At 41.2% G+C, this 23,355-nt stretch overlaps 1 protein-coding gene across 6 annotated transcripts in view; it reads left to right on the top strand.

The window, feature by feature from the left end:
* Positions 1-23,355, top strand: part of DCX (doublecortin) — a 102,695-nt gene that overhangs the window by 56,355 nt on the left and 22,985 nt on the right. For all 6 annotated transcript variants that reach the window (XM_083797428.1, XM_083797429.1, XM_083797432.1 and 3 more), the window contains one exon: positions 19,563-19,665. In XM_083797428.1, coding sequence (XP_083653554.1) covers positions 19,563-19,665 — 103 coding nt within the window. The remainder of the gene's footprint in view (positions 1-19,562; positions 19,666-23,355) is intronic.

Here is a 23,355-nt window from a genome sequence, read left to right as displayed (position 1 = left end):
AAGAGTGGAAGATGTTTTTCAAGCTTTTTTTTTTTTTTTTTTTTTTTTGATATGATTAATGGCCTTGCCTGATAGTGGGGGTATTTGGAGGCAGGGAATACCCTGGCCTTCCTGGCAGTAGGAACAGTTGGATGTCTGCACTCCACCTGCCCCAGCTGGTGCTCTGAGGCACTGTTTGTTCACCCGTAAGGGGTGGGGACAGGGTATCTGCTCAGTGTTTTTATCCTTGCATTTTCATGGTAGATCTCTGGAACATGATTTGTGTCTGTCTTCATTAGAGGTGTGTGGATAAGGATGTGCAGTGGATGGTGGGGAACAAGGTGCATTACTTTACCTTCAGCGAGATACTGAAATGCCTAATTTTAGCGAAATTCAGTCAGTTTAGGATCAGGGCTCTGCGAGCCAAAGAGCAAACTAGCTGGAGCCCATCCAGACAAGATGCTGTCAAGTAGCAGGATTGTGGAAGGGGTCTCGAGCCTGCTCTCAGTGCACACTTATCACCGTGGGATGGGCTTTGTGCCTTGCTTTGCCCAGGTGGTTCAGTGTCTGTGATACACAGTCCCAGGAGGCTCCCGTGGCCATCTGCTTCTGGAGAACTCGGTCTCAATACACTAATCCATCCTTCTGTAACCTGTGAATTTGGGCTTTGTTGTCTGGTGTTCTGCTTCGGGAACATCAGGAGTTTAAAAAAAAATAAAAAGAAGAAAGTGCAAGGCTGTTGCTTGCTTCTGTGAGCAGCAGCATCATTGCACATGTTTTTTCCTTCTGCCTTCTCACCTTTGGAGTGCAAATTCAAGGTATTGGCTTGGATTTGCAAAACTGCAGATAGTTCCTAAGAAATCTCCTTTTACCTTGGGTGCTGGGGCACCAGGGAGGATCAACCAGGTGCCCTGAATGCTTCTTGGATCTAATACCTCAGTGATAACCATACACTGAGGGCCCTGACATTTAGAAGCTGCCTTGCCCAGTGATGCCTGAATAACTTCATGTTGAAGAAATGTCGATAGCTTTGTTCTCTCTCCTGTGTTTCCCTGGGCAGGGCTGGGTGACTGCAAAGATGGTAGCTCTTCCCCTTAGGTGGAAGCAGAGAGGAGTGTGCATTACATGTGGTTTTTAATTAGTTTGCGCAAGTCTGCTCTGAGGTGTGTAGGGAAGAGGATGCATTTTGTACAGCTAAAAATAAATACATCTGAAATGTGTATGTTAGATTTCTCTAAGGGAAAATAGGCTACAAGTTCATGACTTAAATTTGAGTGAAATGGGATAAATTGAATTTGATTAAAAAAAACATAACCTCAAGTATACGGTTTTTAGTTATTTTGATACTTTCATGGAGCTTTTTTTCCCCTCAAATGCTTTAAATCTTAACATGAGTCTTTAAAACCATTGGTGATTTTTCTAGGCAGCGAAGCACGTCCTGACAGGAACCATTTGAGAGCACAGCAAATTTCTCAGCTGCTTTCACCTCTGGTCCTTGAAGATCTGATGGTAAAACTACCTTGTAGACAGTTTCTCTGTAATATTCTAAAATATTACATTTTCTTTCCAGATGTGAAATGATCTTTGTGCACATAAATAGGTGTACAAACACACATACACATGTACAGCCTTGCAGATATGCACTTGTGTGGACTTTCAGAGAGCCCTTTTAGCTTTAGCTTGGACTGTGGAACTGGACAGCTGAAACATCTGACTCCTCTATATATTTTTCGTGCAACTCTCAAAATTTAGGAGACTTCTTGGGTGTGTTAAGTAATGTCTTGAAAATAATGTACTTCAAGGTTCACAGTTTTCTTTGCCTGGTGTCATTGTGTGGTTCACTGCTAGCGATAACGTGGCCTGTCCCATTTCAGAAGTAGCAGCTCAGAAAAAGGCTGATGGCAAGCTTGGTTTATCTTGTATACATTTTTTCCCTACTATTTTACTGAATAATAATCTATATTTCTATGAATAAAACTTCCTGCAATCAGGAGGACTGTGGCTGCAAGCAGAAGTCGCATGGCCTGGCTTACATGGGTAGAGTGCAGGGCTTGGCCCTAGATGTTGCCTTTAAGAAAGATGAATGATGTAAGGCTGTAGGAATGGCTGGAGTGAAGTTGGGCAGACATGGGATGGAGTTACTCATGTTACGTGTAGAATATGTGAGCTGAGAAACCCCTGAAGAGAGAGCTGTTCAGCTCACTGCAAGCAGCACACAGAAAAAGGAGGAGTCTGGAAGGATCAGTCCCTCCTAGGGACAGGAGGAAATCGCACAAATCACAAACATGCACACATGCGATCATGGGCTATTAGGCACCATTGCAAAAGCAAAATGTTGGAGGAATTGGTACAAAAAGTGCAATAAAATATGTATTAACACAATGAAATATGTATTGGAATGAATGCTAAGTGGGATAAGCGTGGCTCTCGGCTGAAACAAATCTGGCAGGCTATAACTTTGGCTTATGGAGAAACCCCATTGCATGTTAGCCCGGTGCAGATGTTGGAGAGCTTCCACACTGTCTCATTGCACAAAGCACTCCTTCTATATGTTGAGACCATGCTTCAAAGGGGAATTTAGCACCCTTTGATTTCCCCTTCAAAAGGCAGTGAGCTGTCATGGCCTCCTGGGGAAGGACAAAGTGCTCACGCAGGCTTTAAGCCATAAGGGAGGTCGGCCTGGAAAGGAAGTGTTTTGGATGCATGCACACTGCGACGGTCTTGTCCATGGCGGCCTTTTCAGAAAGTAGGAGAGATTAAATGTTTTGTGTCACTCAGTCCCATTCCCACATGTTGAGAGAAGGCTAGGAAGACCGCAGCATGCCCCAGAAGGAGCTGTTCTGCTTTTAAAAGTCCTGGGCCCAGTTCTACCCTGACTTACATCATCTTCAGTTTCACCAAAGACATTGAAGTTGCACAAGGCATAACTGAGGCAATAGTTTTGGATCCTGCAAAACGCTGTGCGATTCTGGAAGTGCAATGAAACTCCAGTGCTAAGGCTCCTTATCACCAGCTCTTCAACTTGGTATGTTAGCATTTGCAAAGGTCTCTGGCACAAAGGGCCGTAGGCTCTGAATACGTCCCTACCAAACAGGATCCCTGTGGGAGTGAAACTCCAGGGCTCCTGTGGTCATGTTTCTCAGGAGCTGTTTACAGTTCAGGCCATAATCCTATTGTAACTATTACTATTCAGTCATATTCCTGCAGAGCATCAGGGAAGGTTCTCCAGACAGATTAGTCGCTAATGAATTTGTAATCTGGCTTTGATCACTCATTCCTTTTGAATGCTGGTAGGTGGAGTTTACATGCCAAGATTTTCTGAATAATGAAGATGCTGCCTCTTAGGATCCTTTAGAATTAATGTTTCAAATTTGGATCTAATATGTATGCTGGGCTCCTAGAGCTGTTTTTCTCTTAACTTACAGCTGAGAAGACACTTTGGCAAACTGTACAGATCTGCAGGCTTCCACATGCACCCACTGATATAAAAAGCAAGATTCCCTCTGCTTTTGGGGAAAATTGAAGCAAACAGGCAGAAGTACTTGCAAGGCAGACAGGCTGTTGTTATCTGAGGAGTTTGAGCAAATGGCTCTTGAAAGTGACTGACAAAGGTTCAATCTCTAATCCTTCTCCATGTAGGTTTACAGCACTGAAACCTTTTGCAATGACAGCAGCATCTGACGTTGAATGCCCAGCAAATAATTACAGTCACCTTTGACACAGCAAAGTATAAATCTCATTTCTGCTGAGGCATAAACATCAGAATACTGTCTGTACTATAGCTAAAGGCTGTGTAAATTGTAATTAAAAGCATTTCATATAAATTAATCTTCATTAGGAACATAATTATGTCCACACACAAATTGCTTCAGTGTAGTTGTCACAGTTGTAAATAACTAGTCGTATTAACCATCTTTTCTTCAGGGATAAACTAAGTTTATACACTGTTTAGAACAAAACATCCTTGTCTCCACGTGCTGTAGAGGGGCGCCAGCTTACACATTCCCCATGGCTCCAAGTAAGTCCTCATGAAGAGGTGAAGGGATATTGTCCTGGCAGTTCAGTAATTCATGACAATTCGGTTGTAGAGAACCATACTCAAAGGTTCTCCACACAAAATGGATCAGACCTGAATTCCCAAGGGACAAAAGTGTTTTAGTCTGCACTGGCACCTGTTTCAGCTTTGTCCCTGTTTTATAGCATGAGAACATATGGGAAAAAGTCTATGTCTTTTACAGTTGTCACTTTCTAATCAGGGTACAAATGAGATTTGTGCATGGATTTTGCTGTCCTGATGCCCACAGGGAAACTGCCCATTGCAGAAGCCTGGAGCTATATCCTGTCGTCAACAATTCTCTGGTGGAGACGGGCTGATGTCTTCCACTGGTCAAGTGGCATCAACCAATAAATTACTGTAATTTTTTCCTTCAGATCTCTTGATTGCTCTGGGGGTTTAGGGTCTGATCCAATGCATGTTGAAGTCAGTGGGGAATTTTCCCACTGACCTCTGCGTGGTCAGAATTATACCTGCTGTAGAGGAGTGAAGAATGTGATGCACGTTGGATTCTGCTGAGAGCAATCTGACCTGAATCTAAAGAGACTGAGAGTAGCTGCTGCAAGACTGAGCTTAGAAAAGGAATGATTTAGTCTTCTTCACTACCTTGGGAAGCAATGCCATGAATGCATGTAAGAAATGAAATAGCGCTTGGGAGATGTGTAAAAAATAGTCTTAAGTGGACATGAATGCTTGAAATGGATGTCCTGACAATATAGCTTAAAAGTAGAAGCTTCTAACTGTTGTGAATGCTCTTCCCAGATAATCTGTGCTATTACTGCTAATTGGCATAAATCTTACTCATAATACCCGTAGCAGAGATTTGCACTGAATCCATTGCTAATCCTGTAAATTTAGGAGTTTGATAAAGTTTGTTGCTCGGGGCATTGCTAATTTTATTGTCATGCTTCCATTTGCTATCATTCATTAACCCTCAAATGGCAAGTTGGTCTGCATACACAAACGAGAAAGCAATAGTCATCTTCTTAGCAGCTATAATCTTGAGCAGAAAATGACAATAAAATGAATACATATACAGTCTAAATAGAATGCCTCTTCATGTGTGTCGGTATGCTACCTGCTGAAAAAGGGCCAGGTCCTCATCAGCATGTGCAAAATTAAATCCAGTACAAGGAAATTCTATATTGGATGACATTATTTTTCATATGGCTTACTACTATACCCCAGGCATTGCTCCTGGCATCTCGTTGTCTTATTCATTTAAAAGTATATATATCATATTGTTTAAACTGTGCACAGTTGCTAGTACAGCTACCAAACACTGCTAGCATGATATTTGGGACTCAGACCTGGCCATCTGACTCATTGGGTAAGTTCTAAGACCAAGTTCTGGCACTACAGTGGATGAGACATCCATCAGCAGTATTAGAGGAGATGCAAAAGACTGAATAAGCACCACTAGGGTCTCTTCACATGTGTCTAAGGCAGAATCAGTGTATCACTGGGGCAAGGAGGAAAGGCTTGCGATATTGATGCCTTATTTTTAATTTGATATATGTAAGGAAGGCACCTTAAAGAGGTTTAAAGAGACGATGACTTGGTCCGTATTTACCATTTGCATCCTGAAGAGAGGAAAAAAAAAACAACAAACTGTTCAGGGAAAGACTGGAATCTTAATCTGCCAACCATTGGCCTAAACTTTACACCTAAGTGCCATGATAACTCTGAAATCCACCTTTTCATATGAGTCAATGTCATTCTGTGATACAGCACTTAGTTACATGATCACTTGGTAATCTTTAAATAATTGCATACTGACACAGTCTGGGTCTGCTGCCAAAAGAGAAGTTTGGATGCAAAATAGCTTCTCCCTAAACTGATAGTAACCGGAAGAGTTGAGTGTGCACAGTGCTACCAGGAAGCTCTGCGTTAGGGAGCTGCCCGCTGCTCTTCCAGGGACCTGCGGCTCCTGAGCAGCGTGGTCCTACACCTGGCAGGGGCTCCATGCAGAACAGGTCGTGTGTGCCAGATGGTGATTTCTACGGCCAAATCCCAATCAGATAAAAATGTGACTTAATGCCGCATGTGAGAGGGACAGCAGTTACAGAACCACATCAGATTACTAGGGAAAATGATTGAGTAGAACTTCTTACATACAGGTCAGCTTGGATAAGCAAATTTAGTACATCCCTAGTTATTGCAAAAAAGTGCAAATTAGTAGCTGAGAAAAATATACTATTTGTTATTTAAGGCCAATCTTCAAAGCTTTTTTTTTTTTTTTCCTTTTTTTTTCCTCCAAGAAAGATCCTTGGAACAAAAACAATACAATGGTGTGCATTATGTATCCTCTTGAGAAAAGAAACAAAATATTTAGACTGGACTACAAACAGAAAACCATTTTTTAAAATTACTTCAGCATGTTTAAATTCAAGACAGCAGAGCAAAAGAAAAATGCTTGTTAAATCACTCCAGTGTGCACATATCATAGTAGATTTGATGTTCTAAGAATTGACTGCACCAGCATGTTAATTGTCAGGATATGATAGATTTTTTTAAAGGATATTCTTGTGTTGCCTTATTTGGTCACAGATGCTTTACTGCTTCTCGGTACAGGGGGAAAATAAGGGAAAGGAAGAGGGCAGTTGGATTAGCACAGTGACATCTTGGTGAACTAGCACCACATTCCCTATGGAAATGTATCTTCTGGGCTGAACAGTATTTCTTCAGAGACAAAAAAATAGCTAACATATTGCAGGAGGGCTCAAAGAACTGGTCTTGTTACAATTACCTCTCTGCTTATTCCTGCTCTCACATGCTTCAGAGATGCTGTGTATCTGTAGTTCATTTTAAAACCAACTGGAATCACAGACGTTCAGTATTTCTTAAAAAAGCCCAGCCTGTGCTGTCTGGACTGGGTGTTTATTAGAGTGCTGGAGCAAATTGAAAGCACACCGCTCTGGGTATACGGATCTCCTCAGGAGAGGCTGATGTTACTGGATTACCTGTCAAAAATGATCAGAGATGAAAGGGGAAGAGAGCAAAGGGAAGCTATAAAGCATTTGAGGGGGAAAAAAGAATAAAAAAAAAACAAAGTTCTAGAAGTGCTATCAGTATATTTAATCAGGGAATAAAGTCAGAGTGATGCTTTGTATAATTCTCCTGACTTCAGTAGATTTGTACCAAGGGGCTTGTATAGCAGTACAGGTTTGGCCCTTTTGTTTACATTTCTTTTCATAACTGTATTTTCAGTCTTTTTGCAGTATCTACATCTGAGTTTATGTGTGAGCAGCATATCCACCAGGAACAGACAGGAAGCCTTGTGTCTTTCTTGGCATCCATAAGAAAGTTACAAGCAAAACTAAACAAAAAAAATACACATTTTAACGGATATTAAGCTATCCTCAACCCTACAAAAATATTATTTATTGTCTCTTGGTTTTAAGTGTTGTTGCAAAGTTACCAATCCCCATGGTCACAATGAGGATTCAGAATTGGTGCTTTTACCCAGAGTTGTTGGGTGCATAAATGAGATCAGCAGCTGTCTCGAAACCTGTAAGGAACAACAATTTCTTTCTTTTCTGGGGAGGTGAGGATCAGCAGACCAGGTAGGGGGAAATATCTGCAGTGCTTGGCCCTGGGAGGACGAGGGCTGCTGCAGCGTGCTGTCTGTGCTTGTGACTGTCTCACAGCAGCGACACGGTGCTCTTGAGGATGAACAGCCCCGTACAGTCCTTGTTAGTGTCAGTGGCAGCTGGGAAAAGCCCTGCATGGGCAGATGCTGGGCTCATGTTCTTCACACCAGCAGAAAGGATCCATTTGTCATGGAAATGACATAGTCAGTCTGGAGGGTTGAGGGATGAGGAAGAGATGGAGGTTGAATGATGTGTGGAGAGCTGATGAGCTCATGCAGCAAAGGAGAAGAGAGAGGAAAAAGTCCAGATGTGTTCTTTCTGTGGTTCAAATAAGAGAAGCAGTACCCAATTATCCCAGACAGCGCACAAAGGGAATGTAAATGCGTATAACCATCTGCAGCTGATGTGTGAGCTCGTGGAGTCACCCTGGCACCTGTAAAAGTGGAACTTGCTATTTCTTACAGACTGGGAAGGAAACAGGTAGAGTTCTGCTTCCAAGTCTCTGGCTGTCTCCTGTTTCTTTTATCTTGCATCTCTTGGGGGGATCTTCCAGCAATTAGTTTCTAATTGCTTCAGCAGCTTACAACTCATTTTATGAGAAATACCAAGCAAATGTAATGGCTCTTGCATATTTCAGAGAAGCAGAAATTAATTGCATCATAATTTTTAAAACTCCTTCCTGCTCCCCCTTCCTCCATCACATAATACTTTACATTTTGAAAAGAAAGGTTAAAAAATATATATATATATATAAGGTGTTTTGTCATCTACTGTTTTGTCACTGCTGAATGACAAAGATTCAGCCTGATGTGCAATACCTTTATTAAAATGATGTAATTTGAACAATACTGCCAAAATTAATGTGGATCCATTGATACCTCTCCCAGGTGCCGTTAAGTTGGGGCAAGAAGGCTTTAACCTTCAGCCTTTAGGAATCCCCTTGGTAAATCAATGGCATCCTGGGATCATCTCCAAATGAAATTTGCCTGCTACACAGCAGCAAGGAGACGTGAGAGGATTTTAAAACAGGACTATTTTTCACTGCAGAAATGCTTGAACTCACTCCAGACAATTATGCAGCCTGCCATTTTACACATCATCTATTTCAGTATTCCTGCATCAATTATTCCATTAACATTACTGCATACTAGGCTAGAACTTGTCATTGGTCTGTAGAAATGGAAGGGACGGGACATATTTCAAATTAAAAATAAAATAAAGAAAGCATTTTCATTTGAGAAGCTTTGAGACATTCATTTCAGCAGCATTGCTATATATTCTCTACAAAGTATTTTTATCTCACAGCCTGCTTAACATTGTTAATTTCTACCCTAATTTGGTTTAGTTCAGAACATAATGCTGAATTTTCCATTACTCTCTTAGCTGTCAGCTGAATTGAAAAGACCTGGTTAATTAGAAAAAAATAAGAGCTTTATCCAAAGATTAACAGAAATTAAGGTGAAAACAAAATTATGCCGATAGGGAGGACATATGCATTTGCTGTGATTTCAGGAAATCTCCCAAAACACAAAGAACATGTTCAGAATTATAATTAAGGAAGTTATTTTATCGCCCTGAAAGAACAGCTTGATGGCAATTATTACTTTCCTTTAGATTTAATGTAGCATCTGTTACAATTTAATTTTTAAAGGACACCATTTTTAATTCCCATTAATCTCCAAAATTAAGAGTGCAATAAAGATCCTTGCAAACATTGAAGTTTGACTAGTCAAAATGCCTTTTAGAGTCTTTTCAGAATATTTTAGCTATTGAGCAAAAGCTTCGATGCTTATGAGTGGGGTGAAATCCAAAGGCAGTGTTAATTGGATACAGAACCAGTTGCATCTTCTGATCTTCTTCAGGAATTAGGTTGACTTGGATCTGTAGGCTGCAAATAAAGTTACAGCTGGAGGACAGGACAATTTGGTCATTGTCAGGTTTGGAGATGTGTATTAGGAAGAAAGACTTGAAGGTCCAATACTTCATACTTGTGTCTTGTTTTCATTAATGTTGTCTGCAGTGAAAATGTTAGCCTTTTGGCATCTCTTTTGGTGAGAAAGTATTTTGGATTTTGTGGAAGTTGAACAAAGTGGAGGGGATCCTGTACAAAACATGAGCTCAGTGGCACATCTAAGAATTAATGAACAGAAAAGGATTTTTTTCAGATATTATGAAAATAGCAGATGTGTTTTGAAAGCCTGTGTAGTTGGAGACCCAAATAGCAGAAGTTGCAAGCAACTCAGTGCAGGCTGAGATACAGGTACGTGATAAGTTGAGTTGGCAGAGTAGTCTTGTCTGGTCAGAAAAGATTGTTAATTGCAACTAAGTTAAAGCACATCTTCTCCAGGAAAAATCGTGCTAATTTGTTGCCATAATCCTAATCAACATATACTTTTCCACCACAAATGCCAGGGAAGACAAGGTTATCTGTAGTGAATTGTGCTAGTGTGCTGCTGCTGCTGTGCTAGGGAAGGCACAGACAGTTCAAAACCTGCTGCCTTCAGTGTCAGTGCTGATGCCTGACTTGAACTGAAGTGTCCTCCAGCTCTCCTGATGCGCTAATAATAATGGCAAGTCTGACACTGACTTTTCCCTAGTGCTTATTTTGGAAAGAAGTTACTGAAGTCAGCAGGACACATGGTGATGTCGAATAGTTGCAGTTCTCAAGGAGAGGCTTCCTCAGCTGGTAAAACACATCAACTTGTTGCATGGAAACCAGATCTGTTCATATTAAATACAATTTCCTTTGTCACTCAGAGTGATTATCAAAGACAGAAATTCCTCTCTTATGTCATCTTACACCACATCACAGAGAGGCTGTTGGAACAAATCCTGCTATTTTGGACACCTGTGTAATCCTCTTCATTTTGCCATAACTTAATTCTGCCTGAAGGCACCGTGCAGGGATGCTGCCCTCTGCTTCCATGGCTATACCCTAGGCGATAGTTAGGTAGAATGGGGTTGCAAGACCAAGGGATGTATCCCCAGAAAAGGGAAATACATAAATGAATCAGTTCTGTACCCCTGTGAAAGTTCATCTGTAGCCACTATCGCTGCGGTGCTGGGCTGCAGTCCATACCTGTACCCAGGTGGGTGAAAACCCACAAAGAAATCTCTCTTGTAGCTGGCCAGTGTACCATACTTTGAAACATTTGGGCTGATAGTTAAGTTCTTGATGCATCTAACCATGACATAATTAACTGGCAGAGGTATTTTTACATCGTACTGGCTGGTAAGGGAAAGGAGACGGAGCAAGGAACATTTATATGACAATAAGGGATGGAAAAGACTCTTCTAGGGCACCCTTCAAGTGGGTAAGGAAAGCAGAGATGTCATCTTAGTCTTTTAAGCAGGCTACACATACTGCATGTGGGGATGGGAGCAGCTCTCTCAGAGAAAATAGAGTTTTACTCCCTCCTTCCCCAGCATCTTCCACACCTGAAAGTCAGCAGGCAGAGGGGTGGCTGTGAGGACGCTGCTGCTCACCTCCTCACGCACCGGGTAGGTGCTGCAGTCTGGTGTATGGAAATAAGGCTTTTGGGGATGCAGGGATCAGTTGTGAGAGTAAGGAAGTAAGGCTTGGCTGTTGGTCTCCTCCAGCCCCTCAGAGCTTGCTTACAAGTGGTAAATGCTTAGTGTAGCTTTTCATTCCTCTGGGCCTGCTGTTTGGCTAATGGTAATGTTATTTCTGTGCTCTCTGAAGATGGTGGGGTTGCTTGTGGGTACGCATACTCAATTCTGGTACATGGGTTTTTTGTTGTTGGGTTTTGTATTTTATTTTATTTTTTATTTTATTTTATTTTATTTTATTTTTAGCCAGGGTGAGGATCTGTTTACTAGTGCCTCTCCATCACAATCAGTGCCATTGTGACAGTTAAAGAAAAACTTGCACAAAGCTGAACAGCTGCCTTTCTCTTTTATGAAGATATGCACAATAGGATCAGTAACAGCTATTGGTTTTTAAGAGCTTGTTTCTGGCAATCCCATTAACTGGAAATTTCAGCCCATTGGTTTTTCAGCCTGACCTTGAGTAGGTTGACAGACTCTCTGTGCCCCTTCTTTCAAGGCTGCTATTTTGAGCAGTGTTGCTTGACTTTGGCCATATAGTCATGCTACTTCCAAAGTCCCTGATCCTTTATGGTTTTCTGACTGGAAAAAGGGTAATTTTTTAATATATAGATGTTGATTGCTGTGCTGCTCATGCCCCCGAACTGCACAGCACATTTGTCCTCAGTGTTAATACCCTCTTGAATGCAAGAGCAAGCCTTTCTCCTAGGTAAAAAGAACCAACAGCCTGAATATCTGTTTCATAGTCGCCTCCATATGTATGGGGAAAGGCGATAACAAACTAACTTTTCTTCCAGGGATTAATTGGATTTCACATGGTTTGGAAGCACCACTCATTCACCAGATACATTAAAGTCAGCTTTAACATTCCTACAGGGTAGCTTGGCTACTGTCCTTCCCTCCCCTGCATCCTATCCTATCCTATCCTATCCTATCCTATCCTATCCTATCCTATCCTATCCTATCCTATCCTATCCTATCCTAACCTATCCTAACCTATCCTATCCTATCCTATCCTATCCTATCCTATCCTATCCTATCCTACCCTACCCTACCCTACCCTACCCTACCCTACCCTATCCTACCCTATCCTATCAAACTATTCCATCTCCAGTACTTAAACAAATATGCACCTTGTGCTGCAGCCCTTTTGAGAGCAACATTTCTTCTTGCATCAAGTCTTACAAGCTGCCATGTATGTACATGCATGAATATTTCTTCTTCCACTCGAATAAGTATCACAAAATCAGTCAAAAAATGCATGTTGGTTAGAAGCTGGTTTAGGTGTAATACAGCAAAATACTCCATGTGGACATAAAGCACTCATAATCAACTTACTCTACTATGCAGCCTAATTAAGGGGATCTGCATTTTTCATCAATAAAAAGATGTTAAGTTGGAGAAATGAAGGAAAGGGGTGTAAGAATTCCCTCATGCATCAAAGAAAACATTTGATCATGATGATTTGCCCAGAATTTTCTCTCCTGAAGGTGAAAAAGGAGGAAAAAAAAATCTATACAGAAGAGTTCATAGTTTGATTGAAACAAATACAGGTTTAAATGTGAGCCCTGGGTCTCCATGAATACAGAAGAAACCTGAGGTCTCTGACCAATGTTTAAAAAATGGAAATCTCACTGCAGCCCTTTATAGTGCAGACTAATTATGCACGCTGAAACCTAGATGATAGAGGTGATTTTTCCTTCCCCTCGTGATGTGCACTACATCGTGAAGGGCCAGCATGACCTTGGTCTCGACAGCTTTCCACATGGATGTTTGGCACAGGAGGGATGGAAGAGCAGATGACAAAGACCCCTTGCCTTACTGCTGGGCAGCTCAGAGAGGGTCCCCAGAGACTGTGTAATATTGCACACACATCCTTGGCATTGGCTGGGTATGCTGGTGTGCTCTCGATCCATTTGTGGATGCCAATATCCGTGCTTTTTCTGCTCATCTTTCTATTGCTTATCCATTTTAAGCAGTTTTTTTTTCCTAAAAGCAGATAAGTAATTTTCTTTCTGTGAATGCAAATGTGGAATCTATTGAGTGGGTGTGTGCATACTTTAAAGAAGTAATTGAATCCAAACATCCCTTCTTTTTAAATGCAGGAAACCAGAATCTAATAAAATGTAAATCAATTCGGTGTCTGCTTTGGGCTTTCAGTCTTCAGACTGTTACCAAAAAAACTGTATTAAGTGCTGTGCATTCCAATATTAACATCTTTCTTTTCCATTATATCTGCTCAACCCCTTAAGTCATCAGAAATCTTATTCTTTCTGGCCGTGTGGTGAAGAGCTTGTCGGAGAAAAGAAAGCAGTTCATTTAAAGTCTACTCACTGTGTCCATTAGTTCCTGATATTCACTCTGAAACATGACCTTGCTGAGCCTTCTTGTGGACAAGTCTGGATGTGTTTGGTTTCTGCACCACGCTTTATTGATTGCAAGCACACCGCTGATTAATTGTAAAACATCGCTGCCTTTGTGACTTAGGACTTCGTTTTTTTGGACCTGAAATAAACATACCACCGCCAATTTGACTTGGAGTACAGGTCTCGGAGTATAAATAAGTCCATCAGATCTCCAGTTTGGGTTAAAACAGGGTTTAGACAGAATTTAGATATGTTCTCAGCTCAGTTAACTCTCAGTGCCAGTTTAGCTGCTAGTCCAACATCCTCAGCTCCATCTAGCACTTGAGTGTTGAAAGAGAAAGGCCATTAGCAAGCATCTAAAATACATTGCCTTCAGCTAACAGGTGGTCAGGTGTGTTCAATTTTATAGCATTTACCATAGCACCTCAGAAAAGTATGTCTTCACTCCATTCTGCTCTTGATAGACTTTGAGTGCATGGCATGCAGATTGTCTTCTGTGGTCTTTCTGGTATTAAAGGTAACTCTTTCTGAAGGCAATTTTTACCCCATTCTGAACTCTGGAGGCTTCTAAGCTGAAAAAATCATGATGATTCGAAGAAAGCAAATAGACATCTCTTCTCTTTGAGCATAACTATTAGATCTAGAGAAAATTAAGGAACAGTTTTAGCTTGCCTATGTACTGGTGTCACTTTCTGTTTTGCTATCTAAATTCTTAAACAGAAGGGTTATTACAGAGAGAAGAGTTAACCGAGCTTTTATGACCAAGGGAGAGGATCAGAGGTAGAAGTCTTGCCCTGGCCCTCACTTACCCTAAGACTTATGCAGAATCAAGTAGTTAAAGATAAAAATCCTTGAGACAGAAGATGTTCAGCTCCCAGGTCAGACCTGTGGTGGTGTTATTCCAAATCTCCTTTCCAGATCTCTGCTGGCCATTTAAGCAGAGGTCTTTGCTCTTTATGTGACGTAAGGAAGAGATGGAAAATCTGGGAGCAGGATTATGGACATAAATCACTGTTGTGAATAATCACTGGCTACAGTGTCTGACCATTTAACATCCAGCCTCACCTGGCTCTGTCGGCTAAAAATAGGAACCTCTGATAATATAAAGACATTTCTCAGAAAGGTGAAAAAGACAGTTAAGTTAACCCTCCTGGTGATGTACTCCTCTTCAGACACATGCCCTGTGTTATTCTTGGCAAATGCCAATGGCCAATCCAGGCTACCAGAAGCCTGCTGCTAAAGAGCCAGCCACAGAAGCTGCAGAGCTCAATCCAGCAGTGAAAGCAACCAAAATGTGGCTGGAGCCTGTTACTGCTGTGACAATCTTCATACTGGTGGTAGGAGTGACAGTGTGGGCAACCCATTAGCCATGCAGACACAGCAAACTCGGTCATTCTGCAGATTAAGAATGGGAACAAAAGGTCCTTGTTAATCATAACACCCTTTTAAAGCACAAGGGGTTTTGCACTGGTAGATGACTCAGACTAAGGTTTTAAGTCTTCAGGCTATTGTTTCCTAATTGTTTTTAGTTATTTCATTTGTTTCTGAATTATAATTTTGAAATACTTCTGCTGCCTCCTGGAGGATGGTAGAAATAGCTGGTTATTCACAGCTGTGCACATATACCCTGCATATTTACTGCTCCTTTTCCAGGTGAACTCTGAATACCTACAGCATCAAAGACATTGAAGCAAACCGTGAGCTCACATCCAGGGAGATGTTTGAGGCAAGCTCCATTTTGTCAAAATCCTGAGAAATAGTTAGTTCTACAGCTACTGTGGTAAAAGGAACTAGAAGGCTCAGCATCCCTCATAAGGCCGTATCTCCGTATCTTTCCTTTCTGCAATTAAAATTGCTGCAGCAGACAGTAATGGAGTGTCACTGCAGAAATTCCCTCCTGGAAATCCTAGCTACATTGTCTGCTCAGGGAAGGTTTTACTAATAAACGCAGAGAAGGATTTCGTTTATCGAGGAAAGAAACTACACTTGGTGAAAACGTAAGGAATTGCAAGTAGTCTTGTGCTCCCTTAAATCTATTAATCTCTGCCAAATTCTATTTCTTCCCTTATATATACTATAAAGTTTAAAAAAAATCAAAACTTGACACAAAGAAAAAAATTACCATCAAATGTATTAGAAAGAATTACTTTCTAAGAAATAAATTTGTGCCTCATCTACTGGAGTGTGAAGATTTAACTTTCTTTATTGGCATCGCTTAAGCTGCAGGAAATGGAGAGAAAACATTTCATGCAATATGATCCGTTTTATGTCAATATTATCTTTTTAATCCTGAATTTCAAATTAAAATTCCTCCTTTAAACAAAGACATGGACATTTATCTTGGAAACCAATGCTTTCTATTCTATCTACTGTAATTATATACACAAGTTTAATTCTCCATTGTAAATAATAATAATAAAGTTTATAGATTTTTTAAAAATGCAAAACCAAAACCCTACTAATTTCATGGTTTCCAGTGTCGTTGCTAATTGTGCACGATAACAGCCACCAACAAAATCCCCATTTCCAGGTAGCGGCACAGGTCTTTGCACTAGCAGGCTGCTACCTGCTTCTGTCCTGTTTTGATGAATTCACAGCTAAGAGCAAGATAAAGCATATAAAAACAATGATTTTCAGGTTGTCCACTGGGGTAAATTTTTCCAGGGTTTTCATGGTGTTCCAGGCTAATTATTGGATATAATTAGAACAGTTGATTAGGGTAAGCTAAAGCAGAACATGTGCTTTTAAAATGGTCCTGACAGCCTGGGGAGAGACTTGTAGTATTCATTTTTATACTTTTTTTTTTTTCCTGATAAAACATGAGAAAAAAGACTTTTGAAGAATAGAAATCAGAAGATTTTTAAGGTTATTCTGGAGTCACTAAAAATCCCTGAGCCGGGTAATGCAAGGCAGAGATTCAGCACAAGAAGTGGTCCGTGCTGGCTAATGAAGTTTCCAACTGGTTGTCCCAGCAGAGCAGCTCGCAGTCCCTTTTCCCAGCTTCATGTCCCTCAGGGATGTGTATCGAGGGCTTTCTCCCAATGTTTTTTCTTTTTCTATGCACGCTGAGGCAAGCTGGCTCTGTTGCAGTAAGATCCAGCACTTAAGTTGCATATTTTCATGAAGAAAGTTTATTCTAGCAACTTTGTGTAGACAGTGATGTGTATGGAGCATGCTGCAGGGACATACAGTAATGATCAGGGATTTAAGTTTGCTAATCAAAAGGTAAATAGGAAATACCACACACGGTAAATAGAAGCAATGTGGCTATCTTAGAACCGCATGAAGTGACGTTATTTTCTGAATTTTGCAGTGTTTCCCATTGTTTGATGAGAAAAGGGTTAGTTTTTGACTGTCTTTTCTACCATATTATGGTGAGTTCTTAATAGTGAAAATTACGTCAGAAAACGAAAGGGAACAAATGAAACAAATACAGAAGTTACTGTTTCCTGAATATTAGGAGCACAACAAATAAGTTATCTAATTTATTTACTAGCCTCCAGTACTCAACCAGCCAGCTGCTCATAAATATAACATGGACATAATAACCTCCTGTCTGAAAGGACAAGAATGAAGCAATGTGAAGTCTGCTTGACACGTAATCGGGTCTCTGTCTTTGTGCATGCTGGTAGCTTTCCATCGCATTTGGACCCTTGATCTGAAGGTTTCCTTGGTGGCCAGATTTCCTTTTTGCTTGTGGTGGTCATGGGGAGCTCAAGGACAAAACACACACTTTGGCTTGTGACCTGGAGTCGGTGAAAGCGCCTCTGGATTCTTTCTGATTTTGTCTAAAAGGCTGTGAACTTGCTGAACCTTTCTGTTGTGATCTAGCTTTGCGTGAAGTTTAAGTGCACAGCGGTTTCCATACTGAAGGGTGAGCCAAGCAACTCACGAGTCTTTTCCATGGCAGAAGTATAGCACTTAGCAGGCAGATGGGAACTCGTGTATTGAGCCAAACCCAATTATTTGCAAATGAATCAGTGCCATACACCCTCGGGGAAGACTGTAATAACAAATGCTGGTTTGAAATGTCATCTTTTCTGTGGGAAAATTCTCAATAGGTAATATGTTAACTATTTTCAGCCTAATTTTAAGCAAATAGAAATTGGTATTCACCAAAGTCTGTAAAGAAAATTCTATCTTTAATCAATGCCATGGCAGATTTCATCTCGCTCCATTCTGAAAGTCACGCCGATGAGAAAAGGAGGTTTTTCCCTAATGTTTGGCATTGTAAACAGAGCTGGCACTCTTAGGCAGTGCTTTAATTATACATTATATTAATCAGTGTGAAATACTGAGCCTTTTAGGATAGCCAAAAGTCTTCTTTATATTTTATTTATTAGAGCTTGAAATTAACTTTTCACAGTCCGGCTCAAACAGATCAGTAGATATGAAAATTTGCCCTGTCTGCAGTATGTTTCTCCAGTGCTCACTCCAGTCCCTTGCAATGCATCTTATCCTCTGTAAAGGCCGCAGTGGGCAGACATCCCAAAGCACTGGGCTTCATCTGTCAGGCTGATATCTCCGTTATAAATGTTGGTGCCAATCTTGAAGACACTTGGAATAGCCTTGTGAAAAAGCTTAACTATGTGTTTTTAAACTTCACCCCTTGGCAGTAGGTGTGTGCCCATGTTGTTGGGCTCACCAAGGTGTGCAGATGTGCTGTTGGTGGGCTGCACCAGGCTGGCCGATGCTGGAGATGCCCCAGGTTGGTGTGCTTGTGGATGAGCATTTTTTCAACCTCTTGACACAGTACTTAATGAGGACCTCAGGCTGAAGCTCTAGCTTGTCAACTGGGTAGAGGTACTTAGGTGTCTCTCCAGCCTGCAGAGGCAGTTTAAGGGCTGAACACACTCGCCTCTTGAACATTAAGGTTTTGTGGTTGGACTTTCCAACATTTTCTCAGTAGTGTTTTTCCCCTCTTGAAAATAAGTGTTACTTTGCACTTCATGAGTTTTCAAAGCAGTCTGTGAAGATGGAAGAGCACCTGTCAGCTTGCCAGGAGCCTGATTAAATTTCTGCAAGATGCCGATGACAAGTCTGGGTGTTAAAGGTTCTCTCCAAAGAGCAATGTTTTTGTACTAGCCCTTGCACGGAGATGACTTGAATTAACTTTCAGTACTGGAGATTACACAATTGCATTAACATCAGTTAATGTGTCATTACCACTGGCTCCAGTAGAATTACCATTAGCATAGTTATCTTGCTGCTGTTGTGTAATTGCATCCATTATTTCACTGGCAATTGTGCAAATTACCATGACTGTAACCGTTTAAATATCTGAATTGCTCATTCACAGAGCAGCACCTAGAAAAATGGATGTTGAACGGCCACCAGCAGTACTGTCCTGGCTGATTCAAACAGGGCACAGCTGTGCTCCCAGCTTTTCAGGCCAACCCGCACACAAGTGGTAGAGGGATGTGGGAGAGGAGGGGAAGACAGGTGTTATTAAGGTCTCCTGACTAGCTCCGTAACTACCTGCAGGTTCAAACTACCTGCTTGAAGCACTAATGGTGTTGAAGTGGAGACATCTTCTGTAGTGTGCCCAACCACTCTTTCTCTTCTTGGCAGTCCTTGAGTTTTGGGTTCTGTTGGTATTAAGAGACTCATCAGCATAGGCAGTGGTGTCACAGCCTTGCCTACCAACCCTGCGAGGGATCACCCCTGCTTCTTATTGTAGAAGTAGCTCAGGAATGCCTGTACCATTCATTAGGATGATTAACGTAGCCTGTCAGCTCCCGAAAGGATTGGAAATGCCATACTTCATTGGATTTTGCAGGGTATTTGGGATTCTTTTCCTTCTTCTTCTACTTTTTTTTTTTTTTTAATTACACTGTTCTGCTTGACTTGCCCAGAGAAGCTGTGCTGTGCACCAAGCAGGAGCGCATTAGCATGGAATGGGGAAACAGTGGAAAGGCAGCACCCTCCTGTTTAAATTAAAGCTGAGCCACATCAGAATGTTGCCAATTAAAAATAAAATGAATGACTTTGCTCTCTCTGTAGGTGACCTGTCTCCACGATTTCTTTGGGGATGATGATGTGTTTATCGCCTGTGGTCCAGAAAAATTCCGCTATGCACAGGATGACTTTTCTCTGGATGAAAGCGGTAACATTAAACACACACTACTCTCCAGTCTGTTTTTATTTGATTGCCATTCAGTTGCTTGTAACAGATAATAATGCTGCATGCTTTTGTTCTGTTCTTTAAGGCCGAGTACATGGTATTCAACATCCTTTTGTGATACTAGTACAGTCGGTGGATATTTTAATTAGGCAAACACTGACTGAGATAGTCCATGTCAAAGTAGGTGGACTGCTACACCGTGCCATTACTTTGATATTTATTGCAAAATCTGGTCTTGTATATCCTTTAAACTTTATCCAGTTGCAATCAGATGAAAATATTTTTCTTGAGAACTAAACAGTAGAAGAATAGTCTCTACTTTTCTATTTGAAACACATACACACTGTTTGTCAATCCTGTCCTTGTGAATATTAAAAATGAGAACAAGCACAGTTAAAAAGAAAAATCACTCCCTTTACTTCTTTCTTCTGCTGATTCAAAAAGCAGAGCAGTAATTCCCTTGTTAGATGGGACTGGGACGGCACCATTATTTGTCCCTGTTATGATTGTAACCACAAATCTGTAATAATGTGAGTCTCTGTGATCAATTAAACCATTAAATTTTTGATGTCACAGAATATACAGAGCTTGCTTCTAGGAGTTTCCACTTACTCTACCTGGCAACTGTATACACCAACAGCACAGGCTGTCTGCTGGTGCCAGTGAGTGCAGCAAGTCAATGAATGCAGCTTTGACTATTTACACTAGAAGAAAATGTGGTCTCCAAACATTCAGACTTATTTCTGAAAGCTTGTAGGTATCCTGTGTAGGGAACAGGAGTTACATGCTATCTTGTATGCTACAAACTGGCTCAGCATCGAAGACCAAAGAGAACTCTTGCTGTATACCAGGAGGTAAAGCAGCCTCTAATCTTCAAACATCACATTTTTATGACTTCTCAGCAAGACTGATTTTATTTAACACTGGTACTTCTCACCTGTGTACTCCAGATGAACCCATTTGGTGGTCTTGGGTATTTCAGTGTTTCCAAGGTTCAGCTGAAACTTTGCAGACAGAGAACTGTGTCAGGCTGGAGGAGTGATCTGTAACGTGAGCTTCATATTTTATTTTAACGCTCTGCACTTGAGTCAGCTCCATGGGGAGTCCCACACTGTAAAACAGATTGCATGCAATCCTAGCAGAACAACTTGATGGGAAGCCCAGCTCTCTGCCTACACTCCTGGTTTCTGCTAATTTTTCCAGCTTGGATTTCTCTAATAAAAATAAGCCAAGCTTGCTGTTGGGCTGGCGCTGAACAACTGCAGCTCTCCATTTTATTTTCAGGGGGGTGGGGGTGCCCTGCACCTCTCAAGAAACAGATGAGAAGCCATTAGCCAGCAGTGTTTTCCCATTATCTGCTCATCATCCTTTCTTGTTATGAGTCAGATGCTGCAAGGAGAAGCTGAGGTCTTGCAGATGAATGTCACTTATTAAAATTTCCTCTGTCACGGGTACTTTTTCTTGCCTGTTTGGATGACATGCACTTGGATTGCTGGCTATTATGTTCACTCTGGCAGGACATCAGGAAACAAAACGAGAAATACCGTAAGAACAGATTATGTCATCTTTTTCCTCCTGACTGCCCACCACAGCTTCTGCCCTATAATCCCTTTTGCTGAGCACCTTCCAGATGTTGTTGCTCTGTCTCATTCATACCCGCTGGTTTCAGTATCAGCACACTGAAATCTCACCCCCGTGATGTTAAGAGGCCTGTTTATACTGATGTCAGCACAATCAGATCCCCACATTTACTACCTTGTTTCAAGATGTACAAATGCTAAGTAATTGCCTTTGGTGTACTGGCACTTGCCAACGGCTGAGCTGGAGAAATCCCTCCGTCAGCATTTCTGTGCTGGAAAATGCAAAGCTGAATTTCTTTGCAAGGAATTACTTCTTTGGAGAGAAAATAAATTTGGATTATCTCTTGAAAGGAGGCAACATAAAGTATTTTCCCTTTTTAGGTTTATATTTACGGAGTAACTCAGGTGACTAAAAACTGATGTTTCACACCCTTTTAAACTCCCTTGATTTCTGAGAACCTGTATCTGACTTACAGATATGACGCAGGGGCACCAGGAGACTCACTCTACCCCAGTGAGGCACCTCATATAGCGTTTGGTGTCTTGGTGTGGGCAAACAAATTGCTCTCTGAGATCCAAACGTTGCATTGTTTTTGTTACGCAGCTCTGTGTAAGAGCCGTAACAAATATTACTTCTCCAGTGCCCAAAGATGATTTTTTCCCATGTTTTGGCCTGGCTGACTAATACCAGGAACAGTAATTTGCACACTCTCCTGAGTGGCTATCTCACAGTGCCTCATCAAACATGATTATTTAGTACCAAGGAGAAATAGTCAACTTCTCCCACCATCATTACTCCTATACATGCTTAAAAAATTGGAGTATATCTGTTCTGAGGCCCTACAAGCCTTTCTGTGGCATCATCTTTAAGAAGTCAGGTACTTTAGGGAAAGAAAAAAACAACACACACACACACAACTATTTCTAACCTAACTTACAGTTTGCAAAATCTATTTAGTAGGAGAGAGAATAAACTTACTGTAGGTTTAATTATCACCATGCAATATCTCTGGAGCACAGGGAATCATCTCCTCACATTCTTGTACTGCATGACCCAACAGCAAACTCTCCCACAAACCATCTGGAAGAAAAAGAGGCTGGCTTTTGACTGTCTGAAAATGAGGAAGGCCTGGGGAAAAAATTAGGGCAATTACATTTTCATAGATATTCTGATATATAAATAAATAGCACATATGTTTAGGTCAGACAACTTGTTTTTGGTTGACCAATTACTGATCCACCTTGTACTGCATTTGTTCATTCCCATTAGGGAATGCAGTCCAGGGGATTCTCAGTCCAGCCCATGCATGCTGAGCTGAACTTCCCAATGAAAACCTGAATGTATGTGGAACATCTAATTCACACCTATACAAAAAACACACTGTTCTTCACAGACTGGTGAGGACAAACTGTTGTAGGAGATTAGGTGAGACCAGTTAGCGTTTGATAAAAAAGGGAATTCCCTTTTTATTACCACCATCCTAACTGAGTAAAGTTAGCTTCAAGGATGGCAAAGTTCTTTTTCTATGTACTCTGTATGTAAATAAATCTTGGTTTTGAAGATCTGACATGCCTGAATTCCTGGGACGCACGTGAGTTTGTCAGCATTTAGTTCCCTTCTGCAGGACACTGTCGATTGTGTTTACATTTCCCCCTCTTCCTAGCTTACTTATTTTTTTAAGAAAACACAGTCTCATCTGCTTTTATCTTTAAGCACATAAATCTAATAGATTTTTTTATGTAAACCTTTCAGAAATGGATGACTGGCCAGGACAGAGGACATGTTCTGTAAAACCATTTTGTCATCTTTGCTTTCTGCATCTGCAAAGTTGCAGCTTGTTGAAACACAGAAAGAGGTTGGTTCAGGCTGGGTGAAAGCCTCCTGGGGCAGGTGTCCCAGGCACAACTTAGAGGTCTTTAAGTCATGCCATGAGCTATTTGCTGGCTTTCTACACCTGCGGAAATGGCACTCATCATTTCTACCACTAGGTCTTCACGGGAGGGTTATAGGAGATTAACTTTTTTTTGGCCTGATGCTTCCCTTACTAGGTGCTGACTGTTTTCACTGTGCTCATTTGTTGGTGGGCACCAA

This window comes from Anser anser (genome assembly GCF_964211835.1).
Source record: "Anser anser genome assembly, chromosome: 13".
NCBI classification, from domain to species: domain Eukaryota; kingdom Metazoa; phylum Chordata; class Aves; order Anseriformes; family Anatidae; genus Anser; species Anser anser.
Note: the sequence above shows the minus strand (reverse complement) of the source record. Positions and strands in the feature narration are given on the sequence as shown.